Here is a 24425-nt window from a genome sequence, read left to right as displayed (position 1 = left end):
GGGAGGGAGCCGCTCCCCTCACGGCCCCGGCCCCGCCCCGCGGCGCCTGCGCACCGCGCACGCGCACGCGCGCTAGCGGGAGCTCTACCTCCCGTATTTCCCGTTCCCCGTCCCCGGCTCCCGTCCCGTTCCCCCGGTTCCCGCCTCGCCGCACTGCCCGCGGGCGATGCGGCGCTCCCGGCGCAGGGCAGGCGGGCCGCGCCTCAGCTACTCCTGAGCGCTCGCAGCCGTTGCCTGCAGGAGCTGCCTCCCTCCGTCCCGCCATGGAGCAGCCGTACGGCGGGCAGGCCCTGGCCGGCGGCGGCGCGCTGGGGCCTGTGGATGTGCCCAGCGCCCGGTAACGGCGGCGGGGGGGAGCGGCCGCTCTGCTGACTCCAGCGGGCGGCCCGTCGCCGTCCCTTCTTCAGGGGGGCAGCGGGCATCGCCCCCCGCCCTGTCGGGGGCGGGGAGCCGGCGGCCTTCGCTGAGGCGTCGGGGCCGGCCCGGGCCCGGGCGGCGGCGTGGCAGGTGCGAACCGGCCTCTCTCCTTCCACAGGCTGACTCGGTACATCGTGCTGCTGTGCTTCGCCAAGGTTTTGAAAGCCGTGGGGCTGTTTGAATCCTATGATCTTCTGAAAGTGGTCCACCTCGTGCAGTTTATCTTCGTAGTGCAGCTGGGGTGAGTGTGCAGAGGGTGGAGCCTTGTGCCCCACGCGTAATACTTTGGGTGTTCTTTGACAGAGTCAAGGTTATAACCCTGCATTATGTTGTTATCATTTACTCGAAGAGGAGAAGGCATAATAATGAGTCCAGGAAGTTCTCTGTTCATAGCAGTGTTTTTGCTTCACATTTCTGTTCACTGTAATTTCAGTGTCTTGCAATGTCTCAAGTTGGAAATTACCCATAAGGTCCATTGAGTCCAACTCTCTGCTCCTCACACAACCACCTGAAACTGAAACATATGATCAAGAGTGTTCTCCTGATACTCCTTGAGCTCTGACAGGTTTGGAGCTGTGACACTGCTGGGGAGCCAGTTACAGTGGCTAGCCACCCTCTTAGTGAAGAACCTTTCCATAATGTACAGTATGAATTTACCCTGATGCAGTGTCATTCTCTCTCATGCCCTGTCACTGGTCACTGGAGATCAACATCCCTGTCCCTACACTGAAGAAGGTCTCATGAGGTCACCCTTCAGCCTTCTCTAAGCTGAGCAAACCAAGCAACCTCAGATACTCCTCTTGCTCTTGAGACCTTACACCATCTTGGCTGCCTCCCTTAGATGCACTCTAACACTTTGATGTCCTTCTGATACAGAGGCACCCAAAACTGCACACAGGACCTGGCTGGGGCCCCATCAGTGCATTGCAGAGCAGGACAATCACCTTCCTTGAGCAGCTGATGATGCTGTGCTCGAATGCAAATGCACCCCAGCATACAGCTGACCCTTTTTGTTGTCCCATATTCAATTTTCCATCAACCCAGACCTCCAGATTTCTTTTTGTGGGGCTGCCATCCATCCTTTTGTTCCCTGCTTTGTGCATACAAGCAGGGTTACCCTGCCACAGATGGAGAATGAGCACTCGTTCTTTCCATATCATTGACAGTTGTCCAGCTTTCTAGTCTTTCCACATGTCTCTGTAAGGCCTCTCTGCCCTCAAGAAACTTCGGTGTTTTTCCAGCTTCAAAGTTGGGCCTGTTCTGACAGTGCTGTTGGTGATGGTGTGACTGTTGCTCCATCTGGCAATCCACCATCACACAAATGTGCTCTCACCTTCCCCCATCCCAGGGGGCTGGGGAGGAGAATGAGGAAGAAAACAAAAAGTAAAACTTGCAAGTTGCAATAAGGAGAGTTTAATAATTGAAATTAATAAGCTAATAAATTATTAATAAGTTAATAAGCAAAATATAGTAATAAAAGGAAATTATGCACAGTGCATCTGCTCAACACACAATGATGATACCTGGCCCAACCCCAAACCACAATCAGACCCCATGTGGGTAGTTCCCCCAGTTTTTGTACTGAGTAAATGGTATTTATGGTATGGAACATCCCTTTGGCCTGTTCGGGCCAGGTCTCCTGGTCATGGTGCCTCCCAGCTTGCTGCACCTGCTTGCTGCCAGAGCATGGGAAACCGAAAAGTCCTTACCTTTGGATAAACATCACTAAGGAGCAGCCAAAACTGTGTTATCAACATTGTTCTCACACTGAATCTAAAACAGCACTGCACTAGCAGTAGCACTGGAGGAGCAGCTACTGAGAAAAGTTTATCTCAGTCCAAGCTGAAACCAGGACACTCAGGCATGTCCAAATTTTGTTAACAAGAGTGTGGAAGGTCAGCTTTCTTCCTTATAGTTTGTATTCCTGAAGTAGTTGTGGGATTCAGCTCCTGTTTTTCCTAGATTGAGGGGTGAGGTGTGAAAACTGATAGCAAATACACCAAAACAATCTTTGCAGACAAAATCCTGTTTCATGTTTACCTGATGAGATATGGAGGATCATTTATGTAATAAACTTGACAGAGTTGGAACATTTGGAATTTCATTTTTTCTTTTTATGTCATATTGAAGTATATTTATGGACTTCTTTCTTGCATGTTTCCAAGCAACATAGTTTTTTTTTGCCCATCACTTTTGATCCCACTTGAAGAAGTTGTGTGCTGTATCTTTTATTCCTACAGGACTGTGTATTCAGCATTCTGTATATGAGTAAGCCTTTTTGTATACCTATCTTGCTAATAAAAATCAGAGTATTATTTCTCTTCAAAACTTTTGAGATCAGTTATTTTGATTTTTGTAAATCACAAGTCAACGTATCATTAGCCATTCTCTCAAGAACTGGCACTTGAAGTTGACCAGAACTGAAGTTCATTTGTCATCACTGTAGTACTGGTAACTGATGATGGTAATGCAGCAGGGAAAATAAAACCAGTGACTGTTGTCAATGTGGCCTGTTGATGGATAAAATGTAGAGGAAGCCATTTTGTAAACTGAGCCAGATATGAGAAACCTAGTTGTTTAGACCTAGTTGTTTAGATGGAAAGCTGACTGCTAATAAACTAATAGACGAAACTTTCTCCTTTTGACAGGTCTGCTTTTTTTATGGTTTTGTTTCAAAAGCCATTTTCATCTGGAAAAGTGGTAACGAAGCGTCAGGTGAGTTGACATATGTAGGAGTGACTTGCATCTTTGTAGATATTCTTGGCAGTATGGCTCTTGCCAAAACTGAAAGGTGAACAAAGATTACTCCACTTAGAAGATGTGGTTACGGGTTCTAGAGGTATACTACTAACTCTGTCTTGTGGGCTGAAACATTAATTCTTCTTAGCTTTTGTCAGCTGCTTTTTGAGAGTATAGTGAAAAGGCTGGTCCTTATCGCCAAGCCAGCATCAGCTGTAGGGAGTGGATTTTCAAACAGAGAGCTCAGTCTGCTTAGCCGACCTGGACAGTTAGGCAGGCAATTTCTGGACTGCCGGGATGTCAAAACGCTCCAGTCTTGTCACTCAGAACAGAAGAGTCCCATCTGCATGTGACAACGGCCTAATCTAGCTGCTCATCAGACCTTGGTGAGTTTGCTGTATCCCAAGGAGTTTAGAGTAGAGCCAGGTTGGAACGTGCTGATTTGTAAGAAATAAATTTTCTTCACCTGCTTCATATGCATCTTGGATTTATGTAATGGTGTGCACAAAACCTTGATCTAGTGTGTGCAGCAAGTAGACAGAATCTGAAGGATAGCCTCAAAGTGTTCCTTGTGTCAACTGCTTTCATGACTAGATGCATGTAGCAGAATTTTAAAAATGTAAACAGGAATAAATGGCATCTTTGATTTGGGTTCAGAAAAATCTGTCCATATATGGTTTTACTTTTGCTAAAAATTTTCAAATTTTGGATTTTGAAGATGGTATATTTGTTGTAGGTGCTTCACCTTGTTTAGCATATTTCCAGAATTAATTTCTTCTAAAACTTGCATCTGAAGTTAATAAAGTATTGAATATCTGAATTACAGCCTAATTCCTGAAGAAAGAATATAACACATGCATAAATATTTGTAGGCATAAGGTCTTAGCCTCAATTTGTACATTTTATCTAGTTCTTATTCTGTTTATCTTTTTCTGATATATACAATAGATTACAAAATAGGTAAATGGACTTGATTTTTTTTAACTAATTTCCAGACTTTTTTGTTGAAGAGAACTCAGACAATGTTACAGAATTTAAGACTGTGGTATAAAAAATTCTGGTTCATAGATGTCCACATAATTCTTAGTTGCCTGGCAAAGTATCCAAGAAAATAATCATACTTTAATTATAAGTATGGAACTTACAAAGCACATGTTTTCCCCTCAATTTCTACAGCTATTGTGCTAAAACAGTCCTAGTAATAGAGTGTTCATTTTGAAACTCTGGAGAAAATTATAATGAAATACCTTTCTTTTGCAGTGGATCAAAATTTTTAAGCATGCCGTTGTTGGATGTATCATTTCACTCTTATGGTTTTTTGGCCTTACTCTATGTGGACCACTGAGGTAAATACAAATCTACTGTAAATACTGGTTCTCTTTTATGATCCTTCCCTGTCTTGCTCCTTTGGGGTTTTTTTTCTGTCTGTCAGACAATGCTGCTAGCCATTTGATGTATATACAAAAACTTACTGAATCCTTATGAATTTTCATGTGAAATCTTTAGTGGTTGGGAAAAAGTACATATAATTTCTGTAGAACTGGTAAATTTCTTCTACCAGAAGAACTACTTCTTTTATGAGATGCCAGTGAAATTCTTGATAGTGCTTAAACACTTGATGTGAGTGATACATCAAGGTGACTTCGTGCAGTTTTTGTCACTTCCCTGCTTTCATTAATGTAATGCCAACTGTTTATTTACCTGTTTGGAGTCCATGGCTTGATGGCTAATGGTAGCAGCTGGTATTCTTTGACAGGTGACTAGAATCAATTTCTGTACTTGTTGCAGAGTACTTCTTTATCTGGTTGGCTGTGTGCTCTGTGCTGAAATTGGGTAACCATTTGTGCTGTGTGTTAGTACTACTGACTGAGTAACTATGAAAGAGTAGTTAGACTTTCAAAATTAAGGTTAATATATTGGAAAGCATCTTTCAATCTAGAGAGGAAAGTAAAGCCTTAAATGATATGTTTTATGAAGGTGAATTTTTATCATCTACATAGGAGAAGGCATACCTAAGAGTAATAATACTGTGATTAATTATATTAACGTAGTTAATACTCTTATGTCCTTCTGGGTGCTGGCAGTCTTCCCAAACCAAACCAGTTACATGGGTCCAGTCATGTTGTATTGCTCTAGAGAGGATTGCAAAAGCATTTGATAAACTTGAGGGCAAGAATTACTTTCATGTTCTGCTCAGGAAAGCTGTCAATACAGCTTGGTAGTTAGCCTTTGCTGTCTGAAGGAGGTAGCATGGAAGCTAGAATGTTTTATTTTCGGCAATTAAGAGGTTTTGAGGTGGCATAAGCTACTAGGTCATCAGCACCTCAATGAACAGGACACAGTAGTGCAGAACAGGACATCTTTTTTTCTCTGGGAGCAGAAACTGGTTTAGAGGAGGTATTATAGTGGGAATAAGAACTCCATCTTGAACAAGTTGGTATCTTGTTGTGTTGCTAGAAGAAAATACTATTTAAAGTTATCCATAAATGAATAATTTAAATCTATTACTTGAATTAGGAAGTTCCTGTTTTGTAACATGTATAGTTGTCTGCAGCTAGATCTATTGCTGGTGAAGGCAAATTGATTTGTGTTTTTTCTTTTGCATTTTTAAACCTGCTGTTGTAATCATAGGATAGATCTTTGTTGTGTCACTTATTTTAGCTGAAATAGTTTATATCAAGGTTTTGAAGTAAATTAATTGTAAATAGAGTATTTATTTCTCTTTTTTTATAGAACATTATTACTGTTTGAACACAGTGATGTGGTTGTGCTGTCACTCCTTAGTGTCTTGTTCACAAGCTCAGGTGGAGGACCAGCAAAGGTATTTAAAAATCTCTTTTACCAAATGAAAAACATACTAAGTCCTATAAATTCAAGTACTTCTTTACCTGGAACAAACTGTGTTTTGGATCCATGTTCATAGAAAATGCAATTTTTTTTTTTTTTTAAATTATGGTGAAATAGTAAGATGTACTACTCGCAGTGGTTTAAGTCTGGGTGGTGAAAGCTCTGGAAGCTGGGATTTCATAGCTACCTCTATCCTTTCCCAACAAAAGAACTTCAGAGCTATTCTTTCTCATAGTCTTTGCATATTTCTTTAGCCTTTAGGTCCTGTAAGACAAAATCCAACAGTTTGTACAGATCTTGTTTGTAGCTCATTGATGCTATGAAATATTAAATCATCAGGCTGAAGTAGCAGTGCATTCTGGCAGGCAGAAAGACACCATGAAGAAAGTAATCACACTTAAAGTTCATAAGACACTGGCATCTAGCTTGCTGCAGTGGTGATGTGTCCTGAGTTGTCTGGTAAGTCTTAAAAACAGAAAAAATGTGAAATTATATTGTCAAGGTCACTTAAAAACAATAGGAGTTTCTTTAATGGTTTTCTTACTGGAGTATGCTTACATTGATCAGGAAGCAGGGAAGGAGAGGACCGATTTCTTAGATTTTTTTACAGTAATCTGTTGTACCAGTTTAGAAATACTTGGGGTTTTTTGTTGTTTGGTTGTTTATTATTTGTTTGTTTGGGTTTATTTTACAGACAAGAGGTGCTGCATTTTTCATCATAGCTATCATCTGCTTACTACTTTTTGATAATGATGACCTCATGGCTAAAATAGCAGAACATCGTATCCTTTTTTATGTGAAAGTGCAAGTGACTCTTAGTACTGGAGCAGAAAAACGTGAAATTGAGTGTACTGAATTAAATTATAATTAGAAGTGATTTTGAAGTTAGTTTTCAATTGATCATCTCCTCATAGTGTACTGACAAAAAGTAGTACGTCTACAGATGGGCAGTGAAAACAAACAAGGTGAAAGTAAACTTTCCAAAGGAAGAATAAAAACATGGAATTACGCAAATGGTGTATTCTGGAACCTTACTGATGAATTTACTTAAGTTTTCTGTGAGTAGAATCACAAAATAGAGTGAGTCATGGAATGGCCTGAGTTGGAAGGCACCTTAAGATGGTCAAGTCCAGCTGTTCACCCAGCACTATCAAGCCTGTCACTAAATCATATCCCTAAGGGCTACATCCATGTATTTTAAAAGCCAGCAAGATGTTCATTCAGCCACTTCCTTGGGCAGCCTGTTTCAATGCTTGATAATTCTGCCTGAAGAAATTCTTCCTAACACTCAATCTACTCAATACTAATATTAATACCTGATGCAACTTAAGGCTATTTCTTCTTGTCCTGTCAGAAAAAACTGACCCTCACCTGGGTTCAACATGCTGTCAGGTAGTTGTAGAGTGTGGTAAGATCTGCCCTGAGCTGCCTTCTTTTCTCCAGACTAAACAAGCCCACCTCCATCAGCTGCTCCTTGTAAGTGCTCCCCAGCTCTGCTGCCCTTCTCTGAACACACCTCAGCATCACAGTGTCGTCTTGTACTTAGGGGCCCAAAACTAAACACACGATTTGAGGTGTGGCCTCACCCGTGTCCAGTACAGGGAGACAATAACTGCCCTGCTCCTGCTGGCCACACTGGGCATGCCCTGGCTCATGTTCAGCCACTCCCAGGTCCTTTTCCACTGGGCAGCTTTCTAGCCACTCTGCCCCAGCCTGTGGAGCTGCTTGGGGTTGTTGTGACCCAAGGGCAAGACCCAGCACTGGGCCTTGTTGAACCTCACACCACTGGCCTCAGCCATGATCAGCCTGCCCAGATCCCTCTGCAGAGCCTTCCTGCCCTCCAGCAGATCAGCACTCCCACCCAGCTTGGTGTCACCTGCAAACTGATTGAGGGTGCCCTCCATGAGATCATTGGTGAAGGTATTAAACAGGACTGGCCCCAGTACTGAGCCCTGGGGAACAGCACTGGTGACTGAACACCAGCTGGATGTAACTCCACTCACCACCACTCTCTGGGCCTGGCCATCCAGGCAGTTATTCATTCAGTGAACAGTGTAACTGCCTAAGCCAGGAGCAACTGGTTTCTCTGGAATGATCATGTGGGAAATGGTGTCCAAGGCATCCATGCGTCCACAGCTTTTCCTTCATTTACTAGGCAGGTCACTTCATCATAGCAGATCAGGCTGGTCAGTCAGAACCTGCCTTTCACAAACCCATGCTGACTGCTGGGCCCGATCTCTGGTTGTCCTGCACATGCTAACACAGCATAAAGCTCAGTTTGCTTACCTCTGCTTTCTGTGTTCTGCTACCTTTGCCTGTTCTTGCTTAAAAAAAAAAAAAAAAAGAAAATCTAAAGAAATTCTTCCTTAATTTTTTATTTAGCTGAGGGGCATCATGACAGTGCTCTTACTCATGTTCTGTATACAATCATTGCTTTCCTGGGTGTTGCAGATCACAAGGTAAATAACATGTATTTTAGAATCTTTATTTAAGTTTTGAAGATAAGAATTTCATCAGCTCTGAGCTAATCCAAGCCTGAATCAAAACCAAAAGGTTGGACATCCCTACCCCATATTGGAACTGAACAAGCACTGTAATTTTTGCACACTGATTGGAGTATAAGGAGCTTCAATACAGCAAGCCAAACCATACAATATTCAACCTTTATAGTTGATAAGGACTTTGCTGTAATGCATAGCCTAACAAGCCTCATTAAAATTATCATGAAATATTCTGTCATCAGTGTTCTTGGTGTTTATAATGCTTTGCCTACAAACCACTTCTTACTCACTTTTGGTACCTGTGTTTTGTTTCTGCATCTTTAGCTTTCCCCAGTCTTTCCTTTACATTATACTTGTATTTGAAGACACAGATTCTGATACTTCTCAGTAAGATAATCCCATTGTATTTGGTGGTATGAATAGCTGAATATCATTATCTGACTGTACAGAGTTGAATTGCCTGATTGAGTTGTGTTACCTTAGTCTTGCTAAAGTGGCTTAATTGAGGACTAAAACAGGAAAAAAAATGGAGCAGCTGAAAATGTATTAATGTAAAAATAAATCAAATATTAGAAAGACTGGTTAATGGTGCAGAAAAGCAAGTGTGATCTAAGGGAGATGAGATGCTGTGTGTCTTGTAATACATCTAAAGAAAAATTTTGAAAGAGTATATTGTGAACAAATAAGGTGTGTTCAAAGGTAAGTGGATGAAAAGGCTATGAAGGTTCTAGATGACAAGATGATATGAATCTTTGGGGGTTTATATATGCTTTCAACACGCTTTTTATAATGGAAGATGGGAAAATCTTGGGTGATTTTTCTTCTTCCTCAGATGCTGTTTGCTACCATCTTGCTGCTGGCATATGCCAATTCACACTATTGAGAGTTTTAAAATTCAACTCAGGCTGTTGTGAAGAGTGCTAAGGCACAACTCTGTATGCTATATTGCTGTTTGTAGCTAGAATAAAATTACAGGAAATATCCTAGTTTTGGCTTTTGTTTCCAGTTAAGGAAAACACATTAATATTTCCTCCTTGTAAGTGTCACTGTATTTGGAGTAAGTTTTTTAGTACTTAAGAAATGCTAATGGAATCTTGTTATGTTTCCAGGGTGGAGTATTGCTTCTGGTACTGGCATTGTGCTGCAAGGTTGGTTTTCATATGGCATCCCGAAAACTATCTGTAGATGTAGGTGGAGCCAAGCGTCTTCAAGCTTTGTCCCACCTTGTTTCCGTCCTTCTGTTGTGCCCATGGGTTATTGTTCTCTCTCTGACAACAGAGGTAAGATAATAAGTACAAAAGTAAATAATTTTTTGTAATGATTGTGAATTGTAATTTAAATCTTTCCTTTAAAATATCTTTGAAATTACCGATGTTGCTGTCTTTATTTTTGTAGTAAGCTTTGTTTGAAAATTTTCCATTATGCTTTTCTTCTATATTTGTTTTTTATCTGTGTGATACTTTAATTTCCTTGTTTGTATGATAAATGTGTTTTATCCTTCTAGCTCAGATACTATATCTTGGGTTCATCTACTAACATTGCACAAGCGTTAATGACTTTATAAATACAGTGCTCTTTTATCCCTAAGAAGTAGATAATTTATTATCATTTTAAAAAATGCTCTTTATGCTTGCGTGCATAGGGAGAGTAGGCCATTGCAACCATGGCATTGTATATGGAATTCCTTTTACGAACAGAAAGGTATTTAAAATAAAGTGCTTCAGTGCATTTTAGATATATGTCTCTTTTTATATCTGGAATTATATGTTTATGTGATAAATTGAAAATATAAAAGTATTTATGTTTTATGGATTAGTGAAAACACTTGTAATTCAAGTGAACTACATTTAATGCTATAAATACAGTCACTCTTCTGGTGGGCAGTCCTGTTTGAAATTTTTTTTTTTGTTGCAGAGTAAAGTAGAGTCTTGGTCATCTCTCATCATGCCTTTCATAACAGTCATCTTCTTTGTTGTGATCCTGGATTTCTACGTGGAGTCCATATGCTCTGTGAAGATGGAAGCTTCCACATGTGCTCGATATGGATCCTTTCTTATTTTCATTAGTGCTCTGCTTTTTGGAAACTTTTGGACACATCCAATAACAGACCAGCTTCGAGCTATGAACAAGCCACCACACCATGAAAGCACAGAGCATGTTCTTTCTGGAGGGGTGGTAGTGAGTGCTGTCTTCTTTGTTTTATGTACGTATTCTTGTCTAAACTATAGTAAATCTATGGTCTGTGTGACTGGGAAGCCAATCAGAAAATTGAGGTGTGCGGAATTCTTTTGGACAAGCTTTTATGGATTCTTTGGCATAAGGCAGCCTGTAGCTTTTCGCTCTTCTATTGTTTGTCTACAAAAAAAAAAATTAATGTGATCTGTTGTGGAAGCAATGATCTAATTTTACATAGCACTGAAATCCAATAATAAACCCCAAGATGAAGTTGGCAATCAATTTGCTGCCAGAAAATTTCATGTAAACTTTGATTGCTGATTAAACACATTATAAAATAGCTGTGAAGCTTAGAAACAGCAACAAAAACTTCAATACTTTCCTTGCAGCTGCCAATATCCTGTCCTCCCCCTCCAGGAAAGGGCAGAAGGGTACCCTTATTGGCTATTCCCCTGAAGGCACTCCTCTCTATAACTTCATGGGTGATGCATTACAGCAAAGCTCCCAGTCATTGCCTCGGTTCATTAAGGAGTCACTGAAACAAATCCTTGAGGAGTATGATTCTCGGCAGATCTTCTATTTCTTGTGCCTAAATCTGGTGAGTGCATGGTTTTTTTCTTTGAACCCAATCACAATAGTGCATATATAATGAAAAAAGAAGAGTTATTCTTTAGAAGATTCCCATAATTTATTTGTTTGAAAGTGGCCTTTGACAGGGCAATTTAAGTAGTGGTACTAATTTGTTGTCACAGTGCAGCACTGGTTCTGTGTGTAAGGGTTATACCAGTAACTGAGTACTTGTATGATGGTATGTTGAAGGTTGAGATACATCAATGTTGCCAGCAGGTGAAACTGATAATACCTCAGTGAAAGTGATAAGGATGAGGACAACAAAGTAGAAGTTAGGGGATTGATTAGTGTCATATTGGAGCAGGCTAGTTTTATTTTTAGCTTCTCTCTTTTTGAATAGGAAAAGATGATGCGGTAAGCAAAACTGGTAGAACCTCATTTGCAAAGATCTGGAAAATAAGGGGAGAAACTTGAAGTATCTGTGTTAACTGTAAGGAATTCCATTATGGAATATGAAAGATCGGAAAAAAGTTTTTGAGCAGATGGATTAATAATAGTAAAATGTACAGGGTAAATGTATGTATTAAAAATGTTTCCTTGTGTACCTTTCTAAGAGCCAATTCCTAAGATTTAAACAGTCAATAGTGAAGAAAATGTTGGCATTAACAGATTTATAGACCACATTACTTTTACACTAATAATGTATCAGATCAGAGCCCTTGCATTTTTAATGATAAAATGCTTAGAATTTGTCTGCAGAATGTCAGTTCAAAATTGGAAAAAAAAATTTACTCCCGTAAAGAGTTGGTTTTTATGTGTGAGTCTGTAAGGAGAGTGAGTTAAAAAATATGTCTTTATAGACTTGGAGTGCATCATGTATTTCATTGGAGGAGAGGAATAATGGTCTAGAAATACTTAGAACAGTACCTTGAAAAATATTGAGTGTTCTATGAAAAGAATATCCTGCTATCTACCAAAACGTTAATACACAAGTTAATATTTAAGGAAAAACTTAAACTCTGTTTTGTTTTAGGCTTTCACTTTTGTGGAGCTTTTTTATGGAGTATGGACCAATAGCCTTGGTCTTATTTCTGATGGATTTCACATGCTTTTTGATTGTTCTGCGTTAGTGATGGGGCTTTTTGCAGCTCTGATGACAAGGTGGAAAGCAACTCGCATATTTTCATATGGGTATGTATCTTGGGTTCTTTAAGGACTATTTGAAACTTAACTCTCCTTGCTCATTTTCAAAATGTCTTGGTATGTATGGGATATTTTAGTAATGCATGCTTCTGTGTGTTTTTTGCTGTGTCTCTTCTCTTCCATTTGTACTCATGCTATTCTCTTCTTACCTGTTAAAAAAATGTGTCTGAAATGTAACTTTCATTTATCTCTACAAGTAAAACTTTTATCACTGAATATTCTTTAGAAATTGCCTCATGCTAGGCATTTATATCAAACAGAAATCTATGTCAAAAACCAGTGTTCATATGAAGATTTAGATTCAGCTGAAATAATGTAACTTTATATGTTTGCATAGCAGTTTAGCAGTTTGAAGTCCTGAATGGGCAGTATATATAAGAGAATACTTCTACATTGTTTTATTATAATGGAGTTTGGACAGTTGGAAACTGGCCACCTCTTGACCAGAAAAAAATAACTCAGGAATTGAGACATGATTATGTGACATTGAGGAAAAAAACCACAGCAATCTTAATGCTGTATTGAAAGAATTATAACTTTATCTATTACAACTTTGACATTTGTTCAGAGTACCCATTCTTCACTCTCAAATGTATATGTGTTTACTTTCAGGTATGGACGTGTAGAAATTCTCTCTGGATTTATTAATGGCCTCTTTCTGATGGTGATTGCTTTCTTTGTCTTCATGGAATCAGTGGCAAGACTAGTAGATCCTCCAGATATAGATACAAATATGCTAACTGTAAGTTTTGTCCTTCTGTTTCAGTGTAGTTTTGCAGTTAATGGTTCATTTATTTTTTATCTCCAGGGTGATAGTCCTTCCAGTACCTGAAGGGAGCCTTCAGGAGAGCTGGAGAGGAATTTTTTGCCAGGGCATTTAGTGGACAAGGGGAAATGGCCTCAAACTGAAGCAGGGCAGGTATAGATTAGATATTAGGAATTAATTCAACAATAGGAGGGAATTCTTTACTGTGAAGGTGGTAACGCACCGGAACAGGTTGCCCAGAGAAGTTGTGGCTTCCACAGTTTTCCTTAATTAAATGCATGGTGGTTTTGGCTACCATGTTCTAGAAAATTAGTTTGAATACCTGTGAGGATGCAGTGGGGCTAAAGACTTTTCTCCCTCTCACAGCCGGTGTCTGTTGGAGGGCTGATTGTAAACCTTGTTGGTATCTGCGCCTTCAGCCACGCGCACTCGCACGGCGCTTCTCGGGGAGGCTGTCCCACACATGATCACAGCCATTCTCACCATGGCCACAGCCACAGCCACGGGCACGGCCATTCCCACAGTGACCATGGCCACAGCCATGGACATGCCCATGGGTCTTCTGGAGGAGGCATGAACACCAACATGAGAGGCAAGTACAGATTGTTGAATCCTAAGGGCATGTACGTGATTTCTAGGAGACTGAAGATTTTCAGGATCAGACCTATGCAGTATTATCCCTCAATCTAAAAACGCGTTTGAGGAGTGATCTGGCAGTCATTAAATGCATATATAGGATATGCTCAAACCATTTATGAATTTAACTTGAAGAAATGTGAGATATTTCTGTGCATATGTATGTAATACATAAGGAACAATAAAAAGCAGTAATCCATAGTACTCACTAACATTTACATACTCTTTGAGTATGTAAACCATACTCAAAGAGTTTTAAGTCCTTGTTTCTAAGTTCAAACTGGAAATGAAGGTACAATGTCTCTATCTATAAAGATACTACCATGCTTCTAGGAATCATGTGACAGCTGTTTGTAAAAATACTGGGAAGGGGATAAGAAGCAGGAGGACAAATACAGACCAGCATAGCATATGTTTTTATTTGTGATTCAGAAAATAAAGTGGTAAAGAAAAACTTTGAAATATGAAATCATGAAGCTAACTGAGACGGGCACTGTATATGAAAGTTCAGCATAGAATTTTTTCCCTAGTGGTTAGAAAATAGTTATTTACCAGCTAAATAGCTTATTAAAAAAAAAAACTTACCAGCTGTCTAGCTTATTAAAAAAAAACTTTAAAAATGCTGTTTTCTGTGTAAGCTTGTCAGAATATGGTGAGCAGTCTCGTGTTTCATATGTTATTTTATGTCTTAACTCAATTATCCTGGTTATTCATATTCATTATGTCTGTAATTTTTTTAAGTCTGCATATAGTCATGTTTCAATATTCTTTAAAATCCTGACAACTAACTAGTACTAATCTTACCAATGGTTGAAGAGTATTTTTCTATGCCCATTGAGTGTACATTGAGAATGAGCTCACAGTTAAAGCAGTAGAAAGTATAAGATTCATAGCAGTAGCACAGAAACAATTCTCTTGTAAAATTGGAGTAACATTGGCATACAAAAAACAGCCAGTATATTCATGTATAGCATATAATACATTAGCAAGCAATGTACACTGATCTTCTAACTCTCTGTTAGGGATCAATGAGTCCTTATATACAGAGGTAAATGATTATGCTATATTGTACAAATCCCACATATTCACATATACTTTAGTCTGTGGATGCCTGCCTACATCATTGGCCCATAGATTAAAAATAATTTTTTACAATAATTTGCAATTAAACATTAGAAGACCTAAATATTTTGTGTATTTTGTCCCAGGTTAGGCAAAGAGTCGTCTCTGTTTAACTTGAGGATACTCAGTAAGCCTTACTAAGTTTCTGCTATTGAATATATACATACATTTTAGACAGATCTGTTAATCACTCTGTTTGTTTTGGTTTTAGGTGTGTTTCTGCATGTGTTAGCAGACACTCTTGGCAGTGTTGGTGTTATCGTATCCACAATATTTATTCAGCAATTTGGATGGCTCATAGCTGATCCGCTCTGCTCTCTCTTTATTGCTACATTGATTTTTCTTAGTGTTATCCCACTATTGAAAGATGCCTGTCAAGTGCTTTTGTTGAGGATACCTCCAGAACAGGAGAAAGATCTGCATGCTGCTTTAGAAAAGGTACAATTATGAATGGTTTTGTATACAAACATACAAAGCTGTAACTGTTTTTAATGATTATTAAAATAAGCAGATCAGTCAGCTTCTCTATTGTCTTAGACAACTTCATGTCTCAAGTTGTTTAAAATCTATTTTTCAGAGAAGTGACAGGATGACTAGTTCTAACTATAAAAGTTGGTTTGCAGCTAAAAAGACTTCCACTGTTTTTTGGTTTTATGGATAGCCCATAATTTCAGACAAGCGTGGTAACAGTTTGGTAAATGTACCACACTGTAGTACTGAGAAACTAATATACAGTTCCTAAACCTGCATCCTTTTAAAACTTGTTACAAACATTCAGGGTACAGGATTATATCACAAGCTTGTAATTTCAAGTTTTCTGACTTATCCATATCATGAAGGATATACTGGTTCACAGTAGGTGGGATTGCAAAACTTAAGCTGTTTTTTCTAATTATTTTCTCATTCTAGACTGTTCTCTTCCTGTCTGGTGTAGTATGGCATCTGCTTTGAGGCTGTACCTAGTCTTTGCTGTTGCCTCATTTTAAGTTCCTGCCCAGAATAGTAATGTGAACCTCAGTGTGGAGAATTCCTCTCTTTAAAAGAATGAGTCAAAAGTTCTTCGAAGATACCATCAACTAGAGGCTTCAAGGAGGACTATCCTTATGGTGTCCCATCAGTTACTAGATAGGAAAATGTGTTCTTGTCTGCATGAGAAAAAGAAAAAAGAAAAGAACAAATGGGAATTGTCTGGGAGAGATTCATGTAGTGAAAGGACAGTGACATGCAAAGTGTGGTTTCACTTTTGATGAGGGAGGACAGTAATTCTGAGAGACTGGGGAAAAATAAAGTACTTCTTGATCAATCAAAGACCAGTTGATTAAAAGATAATAGGAAAAGCATTTTAAAAATTACATCACAGTAAAACAGTGTGTTTGCTGTAGGTTGACCCTGTCCAGCAGCCAGGCATCCATACAGCCACTTGCTCACTCCCATCCTTTACCAACACCACCACCAGTGGGATGGGAGCATAAGCAAAAAACCCTGGGAGCAATATAACAGGTGAAGGAAGAGCAGTGGAAAAAAGAAAAAAAAAGCAGTCCCCAAACAACAGCCACCTTGGAAGCCATAATCCTTCCTTCATCCTCTAACCCAGTTTTTACTGCTGAGCAAGGTGTTACATGGTGTGCAGTAACCCACCGTGGACAGCTTGGGTCAGCTGCCCTGGCTGTGTCACCTCCCTGCTTCTTGCCCATCCCCAGCCTATCCGCCAGGGCAAGGGCAAAGTGGGAAAAATAGAAAGCCTTGAAACTGCCTGATGGAAAAGAAATACCCTGAACAGTTCAGCAATAGCCAAATCACTGGTGTGTTACCAAAATGGTTTTAAGCAGGAATCCAAAATACAGTGCCCTATCAGCTGCTCTGAAAAACCATCACAGCCAACCCAGAACAAAGATCAATTTGAAAAAATTAATGTATTATGGAAAAGAAGTTATGTCTCTGAATAAAGTTCAGCTGTGATAACTAAATATAGCTGCTAAACAGTGAGGTAACCAGTGCCCTAGTAGATGCTGACCAGTATTCTGATTAGTCTATCCATTTGTGTTCCTGTGATCTGTTCATAAATCAAGGGATTTTTTTCCTCATCCTATTTAGCATTGCTCTTCTGGAGTTTTGATTTGACTTTTACCTTCTAGAATTTTACAGTAGTAGCAAAGTAACCTTTCAATACAAGATATTTCTGAATATAGCTTAGTTGGAAAGCTGCTGTGCTACAGTTTTGTTTCCTTGTGAAATATTATCCACCAATAGCCATGTACAAGTTTAAAATTACTTAATTTTTGCTAATGAAATTTCTTCGCAGATTCAAAAAATAGAGGGAGTTATATCCTACAGAGATCCTCATTTTTGGTGTCACTCTGCAACTGTTGTGGCAGGCACAATACATGTGCAAGTGGTATCAGATGTGATGGAACAGAGAATTGTACAGCAGGTACAGTGCAAGGTTTTTAGACTCTTAATTCCTTAACTTCCTACTTGGCATCTCCCTTTTGGTCACAGACTGAAGTTTCAATCTGACATGCAGATTTTCTTGTAGCTCTACGTTATTGTCTCAGAGTTGGTCTCTAATGCTGTATTGCCCCTTTCCTGCTAGCTTGAAATTAGTCATGTAAAGAGTTATTTGCTAGAACATCTGCCAAAACACTGACTGACAGTGGCACTGCATCTGCTCTGAGAAAAGAAGGGGAAGTGTTAAAACAGGCCTGCCAAACAGGGAATAAACAGTAGAGATACCTGGATGCTAATCACATGTCTAAAACTGGATACCACTACGTATCTGCCTGGGTTTTTCTTTTCCTTAAAAAGATATATATTTCCTATGCACAACACTGAGAGTCTCCCAGTGTGCAGAACTTGCAAAGCCATACCTTCTAAAGCTAGTCTTTGCTTTCCAGAGAATTGAATTCTTCACAATGATATATGGGGGTTTATTTTCTGCATTGCAGAGCTAGTATACTGCGAGTTACTGTGAGATACACGTGAAGTGCGATACTAATGTTAACTGTACCATTCTGTTCAGGTCACAGCAATTCTGAAAGATGCTGGCGTAAACAACTTAACTGTCCAAGTGGAGAAAGAAGCTTATTTTCAACACATGTCTGGACTCAGTACAGGATTTCAGGATGTCCTTGCAATGACTCAGCAGCTAGAATCCATGAAATACTACAAAGATGGTACTTACATCATGTGATAGAAATTTGTATTTGCCAAAGGAGATGTAAATGGTCAAGCTAATTGAGTCCATATTTGTATTTTTGCAAGGAGATCTTGCACATACATGTACAGAAACAAATGTACTATATATTTGAATTTTTATAAGTGTACTATCTTTGTTAATTGGATTGAGATGCTTTTATAAAGGAAATAAGAAGGACTTGAGTACTTGCTGTAAATGTGAAAATAGTTGAAATCTTATATACTATACTTGGTGTTTATTAAACAGAAGTCTTGAAACTTGCAGATGAGCACAGATATATTCCATACTTTCTCCAAAGTGTGGAACATCGGTATTTTAATTTCTTGTTAGCAGTGGGAAATAGAAGTAGTTTATATTGGAATGCAAACAATCAACAGGGCACTACTTTTCTTTCTTTCAAAGATAGCTTGAAGACTCTTGGAATGAAAAAAACACTTTATTATGGGGATTAAAAACATCAAGTTCTGTGTTTTGCATATTTTGTTAGATAATAGAAATATACAGTTTTTATATTATGTCTCAGCATACAAATATGATTTCTATACTTAATGCACCAGAGCAAATATATGTTACCATTTTACATTTGTATGGAACTATTTTTTTTGGAAGAAATCCACAGATTTAACAACGAGAAATAGGGAAGAAAAATGAAAACACCTCCTGAGAAGACTCAGAATCACAACTCAAACCACTTAAAATAAAACTTTTTGTACTTTTTATATGAATAACTGCAAATGCAATATTTGAAGTCTAGAAGTAATAAATCAGTGAGCATCCTAGCACTCTGCTAAACTTCATCTTTTCAAGATACGTTATCCTGTACTTTACTCAATTTTTTTAATAATACCATTACAGCTGCAGGTGTACTGTAGCCAACTGTACCTCCATGTATTACCTAGGGAAGAAGTTCAGGTTTAGAATGCTAAACTATGAAAGTAGTCTTGGACTTGACAAGTTGCTGAAATGAACAGTAAATTGAGATTTCTTGACTGGAAAGTGAAAGAGAGTGCCTTTAAGAAAGAATTATGGATGTTGAGGACTTAAATACTGCAAAGAAAACAAATCCATGTGTTTAATGAAAACCTGTCAATGGGATCATGAAATACATCTTCAGAGGTAGTTGTGCTTACATCTGTTCACAGGCTTCTTGTGCCCCCCTCTTCTTGTCTGTAGCACATTAATATTTTCCTTGAAATTTAAGAAATTAATTCCGTGGTTAACAAGAACAAATACATCTTTCACCATCCCATGTATCATGGCAGTATTGTTTTGTTGTACTGTTTTCTTGTTTCTAGTATTCAGTGGTTCTTGAATACTATAATAATAAGAATAAACTTGATGTTAGTGAAATTGAAGGACAGAACAGAGTGATAAAGGAATGATATAACTGGGAGAGATTTACCAGGACTGCAGTTGGGGATATCCTTGAGCCATTCTGCTTGTTATCAGATTGTTATACAACTTCTGTGGTTTGTTTTGTTACTCTTGAAGGAGTTCCTCCCAACCTAAAACAGTCTGCAGTACAAGACTGACTTGGAAAACTGTGGTCAGAAAACTTCTAGAAGTTGCATCGCATTTGTGTAGAGTGATGAAGTGCATAAATTGCAGTCCCTCATATCTTGGGACAGCACTGGAGAGTCAGCCACCTCCTCAAAGCTGGATCCTGTTTTCTGCCCATTTAGCAGTGTTTTTCTTACCTTGTCTCCTCCAGAAGGCTTATCACTTGATGAGCTACAGTTATGCTCAGTCTAGAACTAGGGTGATGTTTTGCTTTAATCTCAAAGTTTCACTTAATGTTTACATATGCCACTCCTGTTTTGAGATGGTTGTACGAGATTTGATAATATTTTAGTAAACCCTATTGTGACATGAAATGAAGATGATGAAAAGGAGTGTGAATATGTCTTTTAAATAATTATCTTAGCATAATTGTAAAGCTTTTGTGCTTGTCACAGCTTCCTCTGAGCACATGGCCATTTCCTACTTCAGTAGCGGCAGAACCCAAAACAAATCAAGGTGGCTGCCCCTGTGATCGTGGCAGTGAAGATGAGCCCGTACCTGTATACTTCACAGGCAAGTGCAGACCTGCATGTTGGCTTGCATTTGGCAGGGTTTAGTAAGTTACCCAGCATGCAAGCACAGTGTTCTTCCTGGCTCTCCTGGCAGGAAGATGATGGCAACAAGCATTGTCTATCTTACACTGTCCATCTTAAATTTGTTTAGTCTGGCAATAATCCACAAAGGAAGGGTTCAGGATTCCCCATAAGATCTATTGGAATTGCGCTGTGTGGGCAGGTTTTGAAACCACAGGTGGAGGCCAGTTGGTTCATATCTTAGTACTGGGAAGGCATGGGGAGGTTCAATCGAGTCAGCTGATCTGTATGCAGAGAGTTGCAACAAAACACTTTGAAAGATTAAACAGGTTTAAAAGGAACTCCGAGCGAGCAGTACGTGTGTGTATAAAGAGGAAAATGTTCGTGTTTTCCAGTAAGGCTTTATTCCCTGGTGCAGAAGCCAGGCGGCCGTCAGCAGGGCGCGAGTTGCGGAGGCGCGGCAGACAATGGGCGGGCGATGGGCGGCAGACAATGGGCGGGCGCCTGGGCCCCTGAAATGAGCGGTGCCGGCAGCGCGGCCCGTGCCGCTGCGCTCTCCTGCCCGGCACGTACTCACCTCGGTACGTGCGTGGAGGGGCCGGCTCGGCTCGGCGCGGGCGGGGGAGCGGAGCGAGAGTGGGCTGTTGCCGTGGCTCTTGGGGAGGCACCTGCGCCTCCGTTCGTGTCCTGCTCGTTCCTTCCCTTCCCCTCCCTTCAGCCTGGCAGGCAGTGCGGGGGTACAGCCCGGGGGCAGCCTGATCTGTGCTTGGCCGGGAGGGCGGTGGGTGTTTCTCTTTCTTTCTCTGGGACAGCCCGTTCGTTCCCTCACTCTGCTCTCCTTCAGCCCTCTAGTGCGAAGGGAAGCAGCCGCGAAGCCCCGCAGCTTTGCATCTACGGTCCTTCGGCTCCGAAGCCGTGCAGAGCTCTTGCCCCGGCTCCGTTCCTCCAGCCCGCAGCGCTGCCCCGACTGCCCCGTTCCCGCGGCCCGGGTTTGCGGCGGTGCAGCGCACACCCCTTCCCGCGCCGTCCCGCTGACCGCCCTTCTCTCTGCAGTCCCGCTCTGCAGCCGATCCCTCGAAAGAGAAGAGCGCGCCGCCGGTGCCCAAGAATGGAACGGCGACCGCCCCTACGATGGGGGGGCAATCAGCACTGCATGGCTAAGCCGAAAGTGCGCCCAGCCGCCAAGTTGAAGGGAACCACGGGCAGCCGAGTGTCAAGTAGGTCGCCGCCCCGGGGCGGATGGTTACCAGGAGGCTTTCGCCACGGAAAACGTGCCATGCCAACCCCGCAGTCCCAGCCTAAGTCCCAGTCCCACCGCCAATACCAGTCCCGACCTCTCTGTAATGTGTGCCCCTTCCCCAGCCTGGTGCTTGGCTACCGCTGCCGCAGAGCCGTGCATTCCCTCTGGTGCCCTGAAAGAGGGGTCACGAACCCCTGCAGTGCTCCATGCTGCAGGATTGCACTGGGCTGTTGAGGGAAGTGCTGTCAGCAGTGATTTTCTGAATGTCCTTATAGTCAGAGCATCAGTCTCCAAACCCCATGGAAATACATGAATGTCATCCAGCAGAAGACACATACCATGTCAGGCTTTTTCTAATGTCTTGCTTGAGTCTGAAGACCCAGACATGGACGATAGTAATGACCCAAACCTGTGTAGCAACTATGTGAAGGACATCTACAACTATCTGAGACACCTGGAGATTGGTAGGCACCTAAAGACATTTGCAGTAAACTGTCCTTGTAGGTGTGGCTTGCCTTAGAGTTGGGATTCACTTTCACTGATGATTTCTCCAGAGGCATTAGTAAGCCTCCTTCAACTTTGAAATACAGGATTGAACTCAGCTGACAATATGAAGGGATGCTGGTTGTTAGACCAATCAACTACTAATACTAGTACTGTGCTCTTTCTAGTCCATGTCTTGTGAGCAAGGAAACCTTGCAGCCTGTGGTCTACACCCATGGGTTATGTCTGTACCAAACTTCTGAATAAGGACAGGAGAAGAGGAAATGGCCACAAGTTGTGCCAGGGGAGGTTCAGGTTGGACATGAAGAATTTCTTTACTGAAAGGGTGGTCAGATACTAGAATGGGCTGCTCAGGGAAGTGGGAAAGTCACTCTCCAGAAGTGTTCAAGTGACTGGATGTGTCAGTTGACAAAGGGCTTTCACCCTAGGCTAAAGCATGAATGCTGGTCAGTGACACCTACATGGTTGGGTGTCAATACCCTTAACAATACAGATGACCAACAAAGGACATTCAATTCTCAATTGTATGTACCACAAAAAGCTCTTGGCTATGAACAGTGAGTTGATGTATCAAAACTGCTTATTCCTCTCCCTGATTTGAACTCAAAGCCTTTTAACACCCATGCAGGTGCCAATAGAGGTAACAGAAGATGTGTAGTTATTCTGTGCAAGTGGGTGTGGTAAATAGGTATGATTCCCGCTGACAAAATTGAAACAGTAATCAATATAGATACAGTAATTAATATTTGGAAATAATAAAACTGTTAAAAGGTGTAATGCCAAGAAAGAAAGGGAGAGGAGGGGTTCCATCCCCCTTTTCCTGCAGATGTTCAAGGCAGAAAAAAGCAAGAGATAACAGTTACTAAAAATTAACAGAAAGAAAGGAAAATCTGGTTGGGTCCCAGGAAAATGCTAATTATATGAAATTTATGGCTTTGATGCTTAAATATAATATTATGTTAGTTTTGGCTTACATTATACTAGCTTGGTGCGCATGCATAACCCAAAGGTGAATTAAAGGACATCGAGGAAGAGGAGAGACCTTCATCAGTGACGACCCCCAAAGAGTGGTGCAACCACATAAAAGAGTGGTGGAGCATGCGCAGTAAAGGTGGTGATGAGGGCAGAGGTGGAAGTGTGATGAATCAAAAATGGGAGGAGATGGCATTGACATAAAAGGGGGAATTTTCACTTGACAAGCTTGTACATGAGGTGGCAGGGGTCCAAGGACCCTGCACTCCGTACCCCGCGCGGTTATTTTTTGCTTATGCGCTATTATTGGAACCAAATTATCCCTTATTTTAACCAAATTACATTGTGAATATTTTAAGTGTATCCGATTTTATATATTCTTAGCTATTCAATTAAAATTACTGCTACCTTTAATATTGTTTGGTTTTTTTGATGATGGGATAATTGGGCAAATATAACATGGGTATGAATATCCTGCCATATAACAAACCTTACACTGACTAACTTGAAAACCTGTGTTCTGAACAAAGTAATTTATATAAATCTTTACTGCTTCTTTCTACAGAACAATGCTGTTTCCAAGATGAAGTTGCTGCTGGTTCGTGTCATAGCTATGTACATTGCCACCAAATATGAAGAGATTCTTCACCCATATATTGGAGACTTTAGCTATGCAGCTGACCACACACTTGCTCAAAGGTCCATGTCCACCACATGGAGATGAAGATCCTGAAAGCCCTGGACTTCTCTCTGGGTTGCCCTCTCAGCACTGCCCAAGAAGAGCTTCAAAGATTGCAGAAGTGTTGAGAAGAGGTGTTACTGTAAATTGAATCTGGAAAAGGCAATACTTAACTGTGGCAACTTAGTTAAAATGGCTCAACATTTTTGAGTACTGCAATTGAGCCTGGCTGAGACCTGTCTTCCATATAGAAATGAGTTTTATTTATCTGTTCCTGTGACATGAGCCTAACTTACCAAAATTCTGTGCTAAAATGCATACCTGATTGTGAGGAGCCAATTTAGTTTTGATTTCCCTCAACAATGGCTGTCAGAGGCATGTGGAGGAGGGGTGCACATAGGCAACGGGTAGGAGGCAACTAGAAGAAGCCTTGTCTCTGAAGGACTTCACCTGGCAACACCTCCCATGGGATAGGTAGTAGGAGACACTGAACTCCCCAGAGGGACTTCTCCAACCAGATGGTGAAAGGTTGGACTGGGCCAATGGTCTCCTGCCAAGCAGACAGGCTTTGGGAGAAGCCAGGGGCATAAAAAGTAACTGTCACAATTGCTCCGGGGTTTTTAAAACTTGCTCTTTAAGTATGGGTTTTGGGCTTGGGGCTTTTTTGAGACTCTGGTTTTGTATTTGAGGCTTGGTAATCAGAGGGGCTTTTTGAATCTTGTATTTGTCCTTTGGCTCCAGCCTGCGGAGGTCTGTTTCTTGCCC

The 24425-nt window shown here is 40.7% G+C and overlaps 1 protein-coding gene across 1 annotated transcript; it reads left to right on the top strand.

The window, feature by feature from the left end:
• Positions 1-64: 64 nt before the first annotated feature.
• Positions 65-18433, top strand: SLC30A5 (solute carrier family 30 member 5). The gene is made up of 16 exons (XM_054651669.2): positions 65-337; positions 536-658; positions 3066-3132; positions 4417-4502; positions 5890-5977; positions 6698-6785; positions 8386-8462; positions 9614-9784; positions 10419-10707; positions 11069-11277; positions 12283-12440; positions 13065-13194; positions 13585-13810; positions 15188-15414; positions 17279-17407; positions 17996-18433. Exons 1-16 carry the CDS (start codon positions 264-266, stop codon positions 18164-18166), a joined length of 2313 nt encoding a protein of 770 aa, XP_054507644.1. The 5' UTR covers positions 65-263; the 3' UTR covers positions 18167-18433.
• Positions 18434-24425: the final 5992 nt, after the last annotated feature.

The sequence above is a fragment of the Agelaius phoeniceus genome, chromosome Z (genome assembly GCF_051311805.1).
Source record: "Agelaius phoeniceus isolate bAgePho1 chromosome Z, bAgePho1.hap1, whole genome shotgun sequence".
Classification (NCBI taxonomy): Eukaryota; Metazoa; Chordata; class Aves; order Passeriformes; family Icteridae; genus Agelaius; species Agelaius phoeniceus.
Note: the sequence above shows the minus strand (reverse complement) of the source record. Positions and strands in the feature narration are given on the sequence as shown.